This window comes from Pseudophryne corroboree, chromosome 6 (assembly GCF_028390025.1).
Source record: "Pseudophryne corroboree isolate aPseCor3 chromosome 6, aPseCor3.hap2, whole genome shotgun sequence".
In the NCBI taxonomy this organism is placed as follows: domain Eukaryota; kingdom Metazoa; phylum Chordata; class Amphibia; order Anura; family Myobatrachidae; genus Pseudophryne; species Pseudophryne corroboree.
Window position 1 is genome coordinate 501951130 of NC_086449.1, and position 14802 is coordinate 501965931.

General features: G+C 46.4%; 1 protein-coding gene across 6 annotated transcripts in view; it reads left to right on the top strand.

The window, feature by feature from the left end:
* The window catches only part of USP15 (ubiquitin specific peptidase 15), a 258720-nt gene that overhangs the window by 157738 nt on the left and 86180 nt on the right, over positions 1 to 14802 (top strand). For all 6 annotated transcript variants that reach the window (XM_063927377.1, XM_063927378.1, XM_063927379.1 and 3 more), the window contains one exon: positions 9068 to 9292. In XM_063927377.1, coding sequence (XP_063783447.1) covers positions 9068 to 9292 — 225 coding nt within the window. The remainder of the gene's footprint in view (positions 1 to 9067; positions 9293 to 14802) is intronic.

Here is a 14802-nt window from a genome sequence, read left to right on the forward strand (position 1 = left end):
TATAGCGCTGTGGCAGCGTGGACAGGTACCTTATCAGCAGAGATTGAGACCCTAGTATGCATATAAATATTTTAATATGCTGTCTTAAGTGATAGATATATAATTATAAAGCATGCCCAAAGGGACATGAGTATACTGGGTCCTAGAGACAAAAGCTATGTCGATTTCTGCTTGACGTGTCCTGTAGAATATACATTGGACAGATGATGCCGACTTAAGAGGCATATGGAAGGCTGAGGATTGTGTGGAGAAAGGTTCTCTGGCCTGGTCTCCACAGCTATAGCTGGTAATTCTGATATTTTGCCTTATATTCCTGCACAGCCTAGGAAAGCACGACATTATTAAATGCAGCTTTTTGAATAAAGAAACAAGAAAGTCTGAGGTGCGTCCTTTCTTGTCAGAGCCGGGGGCAGAGGAAAGAAGCTGTACAACACAGCTAGTTCCCAGGAACAGAAGTCCTCCCCGGCCTCTACAAAAATCCACCGCATGTCGCTGGGGCTCCACAGGCGGAGCTAGGCCCGGTGGGGACACGCCTTCGTAAGTTCAGCCACAAGTGGGTTCACTCCCTGTTAGATCCCTGGGCAATAGAAGTTGTATCGCAGGGATACAGGCTGGACTGTGAGAAGATGCCCCCTCACCGAGGACCCAGCGGGCTTCCCCCCAAGAGAGGGAGCCAGTGTTAACTGCAATTCGTAAATTGTATCTTCAACAGGTGGTGGTCAAGGGTCCCCTCCTTCAACAAGAGGGTGTTATTATTCAACCATGTTATAATCCCGAAACCAGACGGTTCGGTTAGACCCATATTGTATTAAAATCCCTGAACATATACCTGAAAAGGTTCAGGTTCAAGATGGAATCGCTAAGAGCGGTCATTGCAAGCCTGAAATGAATCGGGACATAAGGGATGCATACCTTCGTGTCCCCATTTATCCACCTCATCAGGCGTACCTCAGAATTGCGGTACGGGATTGTCATTACCAATTTCACCAAGGTAATGGCGGATATGATGGTGCTCCTGCAGAAGCAAGGTGTCACTATTATCACATACTTGGATGATCTCCTCATAAAAACGAGATCAAGAGAGCAGTTGCTGGACAGCGTATCATCTTCTCTGGAAGTGAAACGGCAACACGACTGGATTCTATATATTCCGAAGTCGCAGTTGGTTCCTACAGCTCATCTGCCTCGCCTAGGCATGATCCTAGACACAGACCAGAAGAGGGTTTATCTCCCGATAGAGAGAGCTCAGGAGCTCATGACACTGGTCAGGAATCCATTGAAAACCAAAACAGGTGTCAGTGCATCACTGCACGCGAGTCCTGGGAAGGATGATGGCTTCATACGAGGCCATCCCTTTCGGCTGGTTCCATGCAAGGACAATGGAACTTACTGGACAAGTGGTCCGGATCACATCTTCAGATGCATCGGTTAATCACCCTATCCCCCCAGGGCCAGGGTGTCTCTCCTGTGGTGGCTGCAGAGTGCTCACCTTCTCGAGGGCCGCAGATTCGGCATTCAGGACTGGGTCCTGGTGACCACGGATGCAAGCCTCCGAGGGTGGGGGGGCAGTTACACAGGGAAGAAAATTCCAAGGTTTGTGGTCAAGCCAACAGACTTGCCTTCTCATCAATATCCTGGAACTAAGGGCCATATACAACGCCCTAAGTCAAGCGGAGTTCCTGCTTCGCGACCAACCGGTTCTGATCCAGTCAGACCGCAGGGGCTCATGTAAACCGCCAGGGCGGCACAAGGAGCAGGGTGACGAGGGTAGAAGCCACCAGAATTCTTCGCTGGGCGGAGAATCAAGTAAGCGCACTGTCAGCAGTGTTCATTCCGGGAGTGGACACGACCTACACCCGGGAAAGTGGTGACTTCATCAGGAAGTTTTCACGCAGTTTTGCAAATTGATGGAAACTGCCTCAGGTGGACTACATGGCGTCCCACCTCAATAAAAAGATAAAAAAGGTTTTACGCTGGGTCAAGGGACTCTCAGGCGATAGCTGTGGTCGCACTAGTAACACCGTGGGTGTTCCAGTCGGTCTATATATTCCCTCCTCTTCCTCTCAGACCCAAGGGCTGAGAATTGTAATAAACGGAGGAGTGTGAACAATATTCTTTGCTCCGGATTGGCCAAGAAGGACTCGGTACCCGGAACTGCAAGAAATGCTCTCAGAGGACCCATGGCCTCTGCCTCTCAGTCAGGACATGTTGCAACAGGGACCCTGTCTGATCCAAGACTTACCGCGGCTGCGTTGGACGGCATGGCGGTTGAACGCCGGATCCTAGCGGAAAAGGGCATTCCGGATGCAGTTATTCCTACGCTGATAAAGGCTAGGAAAGACGTGACAGCAAGACTTTTTCACTGTATATGGCGAAAATAGGTTGCTTGGTGTGTGGCCGGGAAGGCCCTACAGAGGAATTCCAGGGGGGTCGATTCCTGCACTTCCTACAGTCGGGAGTGACTATGGGCCTAAAATTAGGATCCATAAAGGCCAAGATTTCGGCCCTATCCCTTTTTCTCTCAAAAAGAACTGGCTTCACTGCCTGAAGTTCGGACGTTGTTACAGGGGTGCTGCATATTCAGCCCCTTTTTTGCCTCCAGTGGCACCTTGGGATCTTAACGTGTGTTGGATTCCTAAAATCCCACTGGTTTTAGCCACTTAAGACCGTGGAGCTAAAATATCTCACGTGGAAAGTGGTCATGCTTTTGGCCTTAGCTTGGACTAGGCGTGTGTCAGAATTGGCGGCTTTGTCCGGTAAAAGCCCATATCTGATCTTCCATATGGAAAGGGCAGAATGGAGGACTCGTCCCCAATTTCTCCCTAAGGTGGTATCATCGTTTCATTTGAACCAACCTATTGTGGTGCCTGCGGCTACTAGGGACTTGGAGGATTCCAAGTTGCTGGACGTAGTCCGGGCCCTGAAACTTTGTTTCCAGGACAGCTAGAGTCAGAAAAACTGACTCGCTATTTATCCTGTATGCACCCAACAAGCTGGGTGCTCCTGCTTCAAAGCAGACTATTGCTCGCTGGATCTGTAGCACGATTCAGCTTGCACATTCTGCGGCTGGACTGCCGCATCCTTAATTAGTAAAAGCCCATTCCACGAGGAAGGTGGGCTCTTCTTGGGCGGCTGCCCGAGGGGTCTCTGCTTTACAACTTTGCCGAGCTGCTACTTGGTCGGGTTCAAACACTTTTGCAAAATTCTACAAGTTTGATACCCTGGCTGAGGAGGACCTTGAGTTTGCTCATTCGGTGCTGCAGAGTCATCTGCACTCTCCCGCCCTTTTGGGAGCTTTGGTATAATCCCCATGGTCCTTACGGAGTACCCAGCATCCACTAGGACATCAGAGAAAATAAGAATTTACTCACCGGTAATTCTATTTCTCGTAGTCCGTAGTGGATGCTGGGAGCCCGTCCCAAGTGCGGACTCTCTGCAATACATGTATATAGTTATTGCTTAACTAAAGGGTTATTGTATGAGCCATCTGTTGAGAGAGGCTCAGTTATTGTTCATACTGTTAACTGGGTATAGTTATCACGAGTTGTACGGTGTGATTGGTGTGGCTGGTATGAGTCTTACCCTGGATTCCAAATTCTTTCCTAGTAATGTCAGCTCTTCCGGGCACGGTTTCCCTAACTGAGGTCTGGAGGAGGGGCATAGAGGGAGGAGCAAGTGCACGCCAGATATAGTACCTAATCTTTCTTTTTAAGAGTGCCCAGTCTCCTGCGGTGCCCATCTATACCCCATGGTCCTAACGGAGTACCCAGCATCCACTACGGACTACGAGAAATAGAATTACCGGTGAGTAAATTCTTATTTTTACATAATTTATACCATATTCTTCTATTTCATCATTTGGTTATTCTATGGGGGAGATGTATTAAGTTGCAGAGTGATAAAGTGGAGAGAGATAAAGTACCAGCCAATCAGCTTCTAACTGTCATGTTACAGGCTGTGTTTGAAAAATGACATATAGTAACTGATTGGTTGTTGGTTATTTTTCCTGCAGCTCGCTGTCACTTTAGAAAGTATGGGAGGGGTCAAATTTATAATTTGCGAAGGTGCGCTGGACACCCTAGCACCGCCCCTGCCCCCACACCATCTGTTTGTCCTATACTGAGCTGCCCCCTTCTGCATGTTTTGTATTGTCCGTTCTCCCACACCACAGTCTCTGTTTTATACTGTGCTTTCAATACCCCCCTCCCCCCACCACACACACAATTACACAAGTATGGTAACTTACCTCCTGCATGTTATCCTTCAGTCCTTGCTGCCTCTGCGACCCTTCCCGTCGTCTTCAACTGACACTTTGCAGATCTCTTTGCCGGTCACCTGACACTCTGCAAATCTCTTTGCTAGAACTTTTCCAGATGATGATCTAAGCAACCAGAATTTCTTGGTCAAACATACTATGTGTATAATTGTACTACTACATTTTGTTACATACTTCCAATTTTATTAAATTGAAATGTATCTATTTTATTGACTTTAATTCAAAACAAAGATCCTACCTCATAGAGACCCAAGTTATCTGCTCCAGGTTTTATCTTTCCTATTTCTAGAACCATGTTAGTATCATACAATACCCACAGTGTGCAGGTTACAGTCAAAATGATAGAGCAACTGTAACTATCCTTTATATTAGAGATTACATTATGTGTATAAGGAGCACTACTACTGTGGGCATTATTTGTATAAGGGGCACTACTGCTGTGGCTTATCTGTAAGGGGCACTACTACTGTTGGCATGTGTATAAGGGGCACTACTACTGTTGGCATTATGTGTATAAGGGGCACTACTACTGTGGGCATTATGTATAAGAGACACTACTTTGTGCATTATATATAAAGGGCACTATTGTGCGGCATTAGGTGTATAAGGGCCGCTACTACTGTGAACATTGTGTATAGGGGCACTACTACTGTGGTCATTATGTGTATAGGGGCACTACTACTGTGGTCATTATGTGTATAGGGGCACTACTACTGTGGTCATTATGTGTATAGGGGCACTACTACTGTGGGAATTATGTGTATAGGGCAACTACTACGGTGGGCATTATGTGTATAGAGCACTACTACTGTGGACATTGTGTATGGAGGGCACTACAACTGTGGGTATTATGTATTTAAGGGGCACTACTACTGTGGCGATAATGCATATAAGTGGCACTACTACTGTGCGCATCATGTTTGAGAGGCATTCCTACTGTTGACATTATACATGTAAGGGACACTACTGTGGGCATAATGTGTATAAGCAGCACTACTATGGGCATTTTTTGTAAGGGGCATTACTACTGTGGGCATTATGTGTATAACGGGCACTACTGTGTAGGATAACGTGATGGGGGTGCTACTGTGTGAAGTAATGTGAATAAGAAACACTACTATGTGGTGTACTATGAATCAGGGGCACTATGTGTGGTGTAATGTGAATTTTGTGTGGCGTAATTTGAATTGGGAGTACTATTGTGTGGTAACGCCCCTTCTTTGTAAGACCACACTCCTTTTTTCAGGTAGCTCGCTGTCACTTTACAAAGTTAGGGAGGGTTCAAATGTATAATTTGTAGGTAGTGCCGAACACACTAGCAGCGCCCCTGCCCCCACACCATCTGTATATCCCATACTGAGCTGCCCCCTTCTGCATGTTACATAGAAACATAGAATTTGACGGCAGATAAGAACCACTTGGCCCATCTAGCCTGCACCCTTTTTTTTATCCTTAAACCTTAATTTTTTGTAAGGATATTCATATGCCTATCCCAAGCATGTTTAAATTGCTCCACAGTCTTAGCTATTCTGCTAAGACTGTATGCTGTCACCCACCATAGTCTCTTGTTTAGTACTGTGCTCTCAATACCCCCCACCACACACACAATTACTCAAGTGCCGGTCACCTGACACTCTGCAAATCTCTTTGCCAGAACTTTGCCAAATTATGAAAAAACACAAAAGACTATCCTTTAGTATAGTACTAGTGTAAGTACATAGAAATAGAAGTACAATAAAATGTCCATGAGTCAACCACTTCTCCAATTTTCCTTAAACCAAACATACTTTAAAATTTTTCACTTTGCTATTTATCTATTTTATTTATTTCATCCCAAAGCAAGATCCTGCCTCATAGAGACTTATCTGCATCCCCTGTATGTGTGCTTATCCTCCATACTGTCTTGTTATTTCTGTAATGCTACATTTTTTATTCCTAAATATGTAATTCCTTCCTGAGCTTCTCCTAATTATGTGTCCATGTACCTATATTCACTGTTCTGTCTATCGTGTCTTGCCTTTCAGTTGACTATACTGCACTCTGTCTTCCTTACCATCATTCCCTGCTATGTAGGACTCACCTCCTCCTACCTGTCTTCCTGCATGGTGACTGGAAACTTCAGCCGCTGTAGCTAGAATGTTACAGGATGAAGCATTGTGATGTCACAGGCTAGTGATGTCACAGGCTAGGTGTGTGATGTCACAGTAACCAGCAGCAAAGCTACCAAGTTACAGCTATCTTACATATACATTTTGTGCATCAATTATAACTGGATTTACATGAATTTCTAGTTAAAAAAAAAACAAGATTAGTGTAGAAAATGAACTATAAGGCAATGTTGTACAGAGCGCCTCAATATATAGGTAAAGGGAAAATATAAATGAAAGAAATTTCTAGACTAAATCAACACTTATGTTTTATAAGGAAATAGAGCTCTTTATCTAACAGGCTGAATTAATCACTTTCCATTATATGTTGTGTGTGTGTGTGTGTGTGTGTGTGTGTGTGTGTGTGTGTGTGTGTGTGTGTGTGTGTGTGTGTGTGTGTGTGTATACATCTACCAACTGTCCCAATTTTTTTGCGAGGTTTCTGTCAATCGCTGCTCTGCTGTAGCGCAGCGGTGAATAGACGCTGTGTATGCGCATGCAGTGTCTATTCATGAAGACAGAGGGACAGGGGTATGCCAGCAGCTCACAGAGTGTTACATACATAATACTGGCACAGACTCCAGCGTCCGTCCTCTTCCGGCTCCCCCTTCAGCTGCAGTGAATCCCTCCGCAATGCCTCCCACCCCCACACGAGGCAACGCATTCCCCACGCTAATCCATCACCGCTGGCAGGTTTTTGTTGTTGTTTGACGCTAAGCCATGTGACTTGGCAGGTGCTTCTGGTATCTCCTCAGTGAGCGGCCAGGTAGAGAAGCTTCCTGCAGCGGCAACGTGCGGTCAGTTCCTCTGGGACTCTGAGAGCTGTCCCGTAATGTACTATTCTTCAGTCCCCCAGAAAGGCTTCTGTAACAAGCTGCACTGTATGTGTGGCAATTGTGCCACATTGCAGTGTGGTGGTCCTGCAAAGGGGTGGGGGCTATTTAGTACATGATGATAGCGGTTTGTATCAGCCTGGCCGTAACCAGGTGTGTGTCGAGTGTGCTCAGCCCACAGCGCAGAGGCACTGGCCCAATTTTAGGTATGTATGGGGGGGGGGGGGGGGCACCAATTTACTTTCTCGCACATGGCACCAAAATGTCTAGTTATGGCTCTTATTAATACTGTGAAACATTGCTATGCATTAGAAACCTTGATCAACCACGTTGTAATGCTTTCTAACATACAGGTCGGGATGTACAGTACTAAAGGGAAAATGCAACCAAAACGCTTAAAAGCTACAGTTTCCCATATGTACTAAGCCCCTCAATCCCAGGCTTCGATGCAGTGGGTAACGTCAGCTTTTTTCCATCACCTAATGCATGTCGACCAATAGTGGTCGACCTAATGACCCATACCTGCTGAGAAATATAAAGAAGGAAAAAAACAAGTGATGGCAAATCTTTCATTATTGTCACTTGTCCATGACTCCTGGAAATCTGAGAAATGCTTTAAGAGGAGCAATGCCTCCTACACTGTGTCCAGCTTACAAGCGTTCTCTATCAAATATAGAACAGCTGCATTTAATTGCATAGAAATTAAACCGTAGTATTACAGTCAGTTAATACTCATGTAAGCAAGAAAAAAATAATCCTCCTATAGCTTATAGAGTTTGGAGGAAGTTATTTCTTGAATGCATGGTGGTTCTTACTGAAGTTATAATTTCACAAATTCTGTTTTGCAAGATAAATTCGGAATAGGTCTTGCTTTATCTACACTTAAGGCCCATACACACTGGGGTATTTTGAGCTGAAAGCAGGTCACTTTTGCTGTGTTGAGCTGCTTTCAGCTCAAAGCTGCCCAGTGTGTATGCCCTGGCGATGAGCGCTGATGCGCGCTCCCGCTTAATCGCCAGCGGCTGCTCTTTTGCTGGTATCACCAGCAGATGAACGGCGGGTTGAACGGCTTTCCATAGCGTCCTGCTATGGAAAGCCGTTCACTTCCGCTGACATCGCTGGGCAGGAGGGAAAATAGCTCAGTGTGTATGCACTGAGCGATTTTCAGACCAGCGATGTCGGTGATCATCGCTGGGTAAAAATGCCCAGTGTGTATGTACCTTAAAGGTTCTTGTTCAGAGAGCAGTCACTATATATTTGTCCAAGATGAAAGGTCTTAGGAACAAAGAACAGCAGTTTGTGATTCTGAATCCTGATTCTTATTACTCATTATCCGTTGGATATTTTATTTTCTACTGGCTCTCAGTTTGGGTTTATGTTTTCCTAACAGCCCCTAAATAAAATGTTTGATTTTGCAGCATAATATGTTGCACTTTATTGCGCTTCCTATTATTATATGACTTTAGTTCATCCCTTGCTGCCATGGAGAATTGAGAAGAAAGATGTTAATTATAATTTACACACAATCCTTTTCTTCTGAATACTCCATGGCATCCAATATTTTCCAGCCATGTTGTTTCAGTGTGAATCTGTTTTTCAGAGCCCGCTTGAGAAGTCACTCGAGACACAGGAAAAGGGAAGGAGCTCCACCTATTATATACCATCCTAGGGATGTTTTTAAAATTGCCTGTCTATACCTATCTGGTGTGAACTCATACCCATTGTAAGGGTTTCCTTGGAGTATTTTGAGAAATTGTAGTTTGCTGCTTTTTCTTTTACAAAATGTTAAATATTGTGTTTTCAAAATACAGGTCGTTGCTGAAGAAGCCTGGGAGAACCATATAAAGAGAAATGATTCGATTATTGTTGATATATTTCACGGGTTATTTAAGTCTACCTTAGTGTGTCCTGAATGTGCAAAAATTTCTGTGACATTTGATCCTTTTTGTTACTTAACACTTCCACTACCGATGAAAAAGGAGCGCACACTGGAAGTATATCTTGTTAGAATGGATCCTCTTTCTAAACCTATGCAGGTAAGATGTAAGTGGTAGATAAACACTTAATAAAGTATGTACTGAATAAAGGATCTCAATTTAATGCTTTAATGTATCAAATATGACCAAAATGTATGCAGTTTAGTGTTAACTTTGTTTTTTTTTTTTGTTTGTTTTTTTTTGGGGGGGGGGTGCATTACATTATTACATACCGTATGAACCTTGTTGTCTCATTCTTCTGAGATTTTGGTGGATTCACAACAGAGTATCACTTTTATGTTAGTCAGTCACTAGCAACTATATATTTAGGTTAGCAAAAAATGTTAAGATAAATGTAAATTTAAGAATTATGTTTTTGTTCTTTTATAGAAGGCCTTTTTTCAGGGAGTGATGGCTTAACAACTTCCAGCTGTTCTGTAGCAATAAAACAGAGTTTTGCCTGGGCCATGAAGCACCACCAGTGTTCTTCTGAAGACTGGAAGATTGTCTTATGGGCTGATCAATTGATCAGTCATTTTTAAAATTCTTTAGTTCTTCATGCAGAATTTTTGTACACTATTAAGTGAGCGAAAAGAGGGTTCCTCGTTGTGTGTGGGGTTTAATTACTATGAGGCAGCTTGTAAAATCTTCACTTCCTGTCGTGTGTAAACCGAAATATTTAAAAGGGCTTTACTATCAAAACTCCCCAAGTTTTGCTATTAAAAGCATTTTCCTTTTGAATTGTGTACTAAATCACTCTTATACCGCATTCACATCGCAAATGCCAGATCCTACCCGGTAAGACAAACGTGTACTTACCGGGTGGGATCCGGCATTTGCGCTCCTCTGCTGGCTTTCCGACCCGGCAATATACCGGGTCGGTTGCCATAGCAGCGGAGGGAGCAGCAGCAGCATGGGCGGGGTGGAGGCGGCGCCGGGAGATGAGCTCATCTCCTGCGCCGCCTCTGCTTATGCTGTGAATGGGAGCCGATTCGCATCGGAACGGCTCCCATTCACACTGCGCCTGACCCGGTAATCAACCCGGTAAGAACCCTTCTTTTTTACAGGGTTGAATTACCGGGTCAGGCGACCCGCTAATTCACAATTGGACCTTTCACATCGCACACGGACCCGTTTCGACACGGCAATATGCCGTGTCGGTACCGGGTTTTCAGTGCGATGTGAAAGGGGTATTAGAAAAGCAACCATTTAAGGGCCCTACACACTGGCAGATCTGTTGCTGAGCTGCCCGATGGCGGATACAGGCGACCTGGCGGCAGGGGGCCGGTGACGGGGGGAGTGTAGTTTCTTCACTCCCCCGTCACCCGGCTCCATAGCAGTGCATGCTAATATGGACGAGAACGGGGCGCCAACAATGAACGAGCACGGGGCCACGCATTGTTAATCGTTGCTGCCTCCACACTGAAAGATATGAACAGTATCTCATTCATATCTTTCAGTAATATCGGCCAGTGTGTAGGGACCTTTAGTGAATAAACCCCCTGTGATACCGACTCTGAAAGATGGAGGATGTGATGTCTGGGGCTATTTTGCTTTATCACATAGTGAATGGCACACTGAGTTAAAAGGGGTACCACAGCATTTTGGTCTATTTCTAGTTGGTCAAATGTTCATCCCTACTGCAAGCTATTGACTCAAAATATACCTCCAGGCGACCTCTGAGGAAAACAAGACAGTAAGTTTCCAATCATAGAATGGACAGAACAGTCAAGGGGTCTATGTACTAAGCCTTGGAGAGAGAGTGGAGAGAGAAAAAATACCAACTAAACAGTTCCTAACTGTAATTTCTCTAACGTCCTAGTGGATGCTGGGGACTCCGTAAGGACCATGGGGAATAGACGGGCTCCGCAGGAGACCGGGCACTTTAAGAAAGAATTTGGATTCTGTTGTGCTCTGGCTCCTCCCTCTATGTCCCTCCTCCAGACCTCAGTTTGAATCTGTGCCCGGACGAGCTGGGTGCTGTTTAGTGAGCTCTCCTGAGCTTGCTATAAGAAAGTATTTTGTTAGGTTTTTTATTTTCAGGGAGATCTGCTGGCAACAGGCTCCCTGCATCGTGGGACTGAGGAGAGAGAAGCAGCCCTACTCACTGAAGATAGGTCCTGCTTCTTAGGCTACTGGACACCATTAGCTCCAGAGAGATCGTACACAGGATCTCACCCTGTCGTCCGATCCCTGAGCCGCGCCGCCTTCCCCCTCGCAGAGGTTTATGGGTTTAGGGGTTTATGATCCTGAAGACAGAAGCCGGGTGAAAGAAGCAAGAAGACTTCAAAATCAGCGGCAGAAGACTCCAGTCTTCACTGAGGTAGCGCACAGCACTGCAGCTGTGCGCCATTGCTCCCACACTAGACCCACATACTCCGGTCACTGTAGGGTGCAGGGCGCAGGGGGGGGGCGCCCTGGGCAGCAATTAGGACCTCTTGGCAAAAGTAGGACATATATACAGTTGGGCACTGTATATATGTATGAGCCCCCGCCATAATATTATACAGAAACGCGGGACAGAAGCCTGCCGCTGAGGGGCGCCGACACCTGATTGGATGGATATGTGGAAGGTTTTAAATGATAATGTTAATTCCTTGCATAAAAGGTTGGATAAAGTTGAAACCTCAGGACAGCCCATGCCTGATCCTATGTCGCAGAGGCCGTCAGGGTCTCAGAAGCGCCCACTATCCCAAATTGTTGACACAGATACCGACATGGATTCTGACTCCAGTGTCGATCATGATGATGCAAAGTTACAGCCTAAATTGGCTAAAGCCATCCGTTATATGATTATAGCAATGAAGGATGTGTTGCACATCACAGAGGAAACCCCAGTCCCTGACAAGAGGGTTCATATGTATGGGGGAAAAAAAGCAGGAGGTGACCTTTCCCCCTTCACATGAGCTAAATGAGTTATGTGAAAAGGCTTGGGAATCTCCAGATAAAAAACTGCAGATTTCCAAACGGATGCTTATGGCGTATCCTTTCCCGCCAACGGACAGGTTACGCTGGCAATCCTCCCCTAGGGTGGACAAAGCTCTAACACGCTTATCCAAGAGGGTAGCCCTGTCGTCACAGGATACGGCCACCCTAAAAGATGCTGCGGATAGAAAGGAAGAGGGTACCCTGAAGTCCATTTATACACATTCAGGTACCTTACTAAGGCCGTCAATTGCGTCGGCCTGGGTGTGTAGTGCTTGTAGCAGCATGGACGGATACCTTATCTGAGGAACTTGATACCTTAGACAAGGATACTATATTAATGACCCTAGGGCATATAAAAGACGCTGTCCTATATATGAGAGATGCTCAAAGAGACATTGGCCTACTGGGCTCTAGAATAAATGCAATGTCGATTTCTGCCAGAAGGGTCCTGTGGACTCGGCAATGGACAGGCGATGCCGACTCAAAAAGGCACATGGAGGTTTTACCTTACAAGGGTGAGGTATTGTTTGGGGAGGGTCTCTCGGACCTTGTCTCCACAGCTACTGCTGGAAAGTCAAATTTTTTGCCATATGTTCCCTCACAACCTAAGAAAGCACCGTATTACCAAATGCGGTCCTTTCGATCACAAAAAGGCAAGAAAGTCCGAGGTGCGTCCTTTCTTGCCAGAGGCAGGGGCAGAGGAAGGAAGCTGCACAACACAGCTAGTTCCCAGGAACAGAAGTCCTCCCCGGCTTCCACTAAATCCACCGCATGACGCTGGGGCTCCACAGGCGGAGCTAGGCCCGGTGGGGGCGCGTCTCCGAAATTTCAGCCACAAGTGGGTTCACTCCCAGGTGGATCCCTGGGCAATAGAGATTGTGTCTCAGGGATACAAGCTGGAATTCGAAGAGATGCCCCCTCACCGATACCTCAAATCGGCCCTGCCAGCTTCCCCCTTAGAGAGGGAAATAGTGTTAGCTGCAATTCACAAATTGTATCTTCAGCAGGTGGTGGTCAAGGTTCCCCTCCTTCAACAAGGGAAGGGTTATTATTCGACCATGTTTGTGGTACCGAAACCGGACGGTTCGGTCAGACCCATATTGAATTTAAAATCCCTGAACATATACCTGAAAAGGTTCAAGTTCAAGATGGAATCGCTCAGAGCGGTCATCGAAAGCCTGGAAGGGGGGGATTTTATGGTGTCTCTGGACATAAAGGATGCATACCTTCATGTCCCCATTTATCCACCTCATCAGGCGTACCTCAGATTTGTGGTACAGGATTGTCATTACCAATTCCAGACGTTGCCGTTTGGTCTCTCCAAGGCACCGAGAATATTTACCAAGGTAATGGCGGAAATTATGGTGCTCCTGCGAAAGCAGGGGGTCACAATTATCCCATACTTGGACGATCTCCTCATAAAGGCGAGGTCCAGAGAGCAGTTGCTGATCAGCGTGGCACGCTCTCGGGAAGTGTTACAACAGCACGACTGGATTCTAAATATTCCAAAGTCGCAGTTGATTCCTACGACTCGTCTGCCCTTCCTGGGCATGATTCTGGACACAGACCAGAAGAGGGTTTATCTCCTGATGGAGAAGGCTCAGGAGCTCATGACACTGGTCAGGGACCTATTAAAACCAAAACAGGTGTCAGTACATCACTGCACGCGAGTCCTGGGAAAGATGGTGGCATCATACGGGGCCATTCCCTTCAGCAGGTTCCATGCGAGGACCTTTCAATGGGATCTGTTGGACAAGTGATCCGGATCACATCTTCAGATGCATCGGCTGATCACCCTATCCCCCAGGGCCAGGGTGTCTCTGCTGTGGTGGCTGCAGAGTGCTCACCTCCTCGAGGGCCGCAGATTCGGCATTCAGGACTGGGTCCTGGTGACCACGGATGCAAGCCTCCGAGGGTGGGGGGCAGTCATACAGGGAAGAAATTTCCAAGGTCTGTGGTCAAGTCAGGAGACTTGCCTTCACATCAACATCCTGGAACTAAGGGCCATATACAACGCCCTACGTCAAGCGGAGACCCTGCTTCGCGACCAATCTGTTCTGATTCAGTCAGACAACATCACCGCAGTGGCTCATGTAAACCGCCAAGGCGGCACAAGGAGCAGGGTGGCGATGGCGGAAGCCACCAGAATTCTTCGCTGGGCGGAGAATCACGTAAGCGCACTGTCAGCAGTGTTCATTCCGGGAGTGGACAACTGGGAAGCAGACTTCCTCAGCAGGCACGACCTCCACCCGGGAGAGTGGGGACTTCATCAAGAAGTCTTCACGCAGATTGCAAGTCGTGGGAACTGCCACAGGTGGACATGATGGCATCCCGCGTCAACACAAAGCTACAGAGGTATTGCGCCAGGTCAAGAGACCCTCAGGCGATAGCTGTAGACGCACTAGTGACACCGTGGGTGTTCCAGTCGGTTTATGTATTTCCTCCTCTTCCTCTCATACCCAAGGTGCTGAGAATCATAAGAAAAAGAGGAGTGAGAACAATACTCATTGTTCCGGATTGGCCAAGAAGGACTTGGTATCCAGATCTGCAAGAAATGCTCACAGAGGACCCATGGCCTCTGCCTCTAAGACAGGACTTGTTGCAACAGGGGCTCTGTCTGTTCCAAGACTTACCGCTGCTGC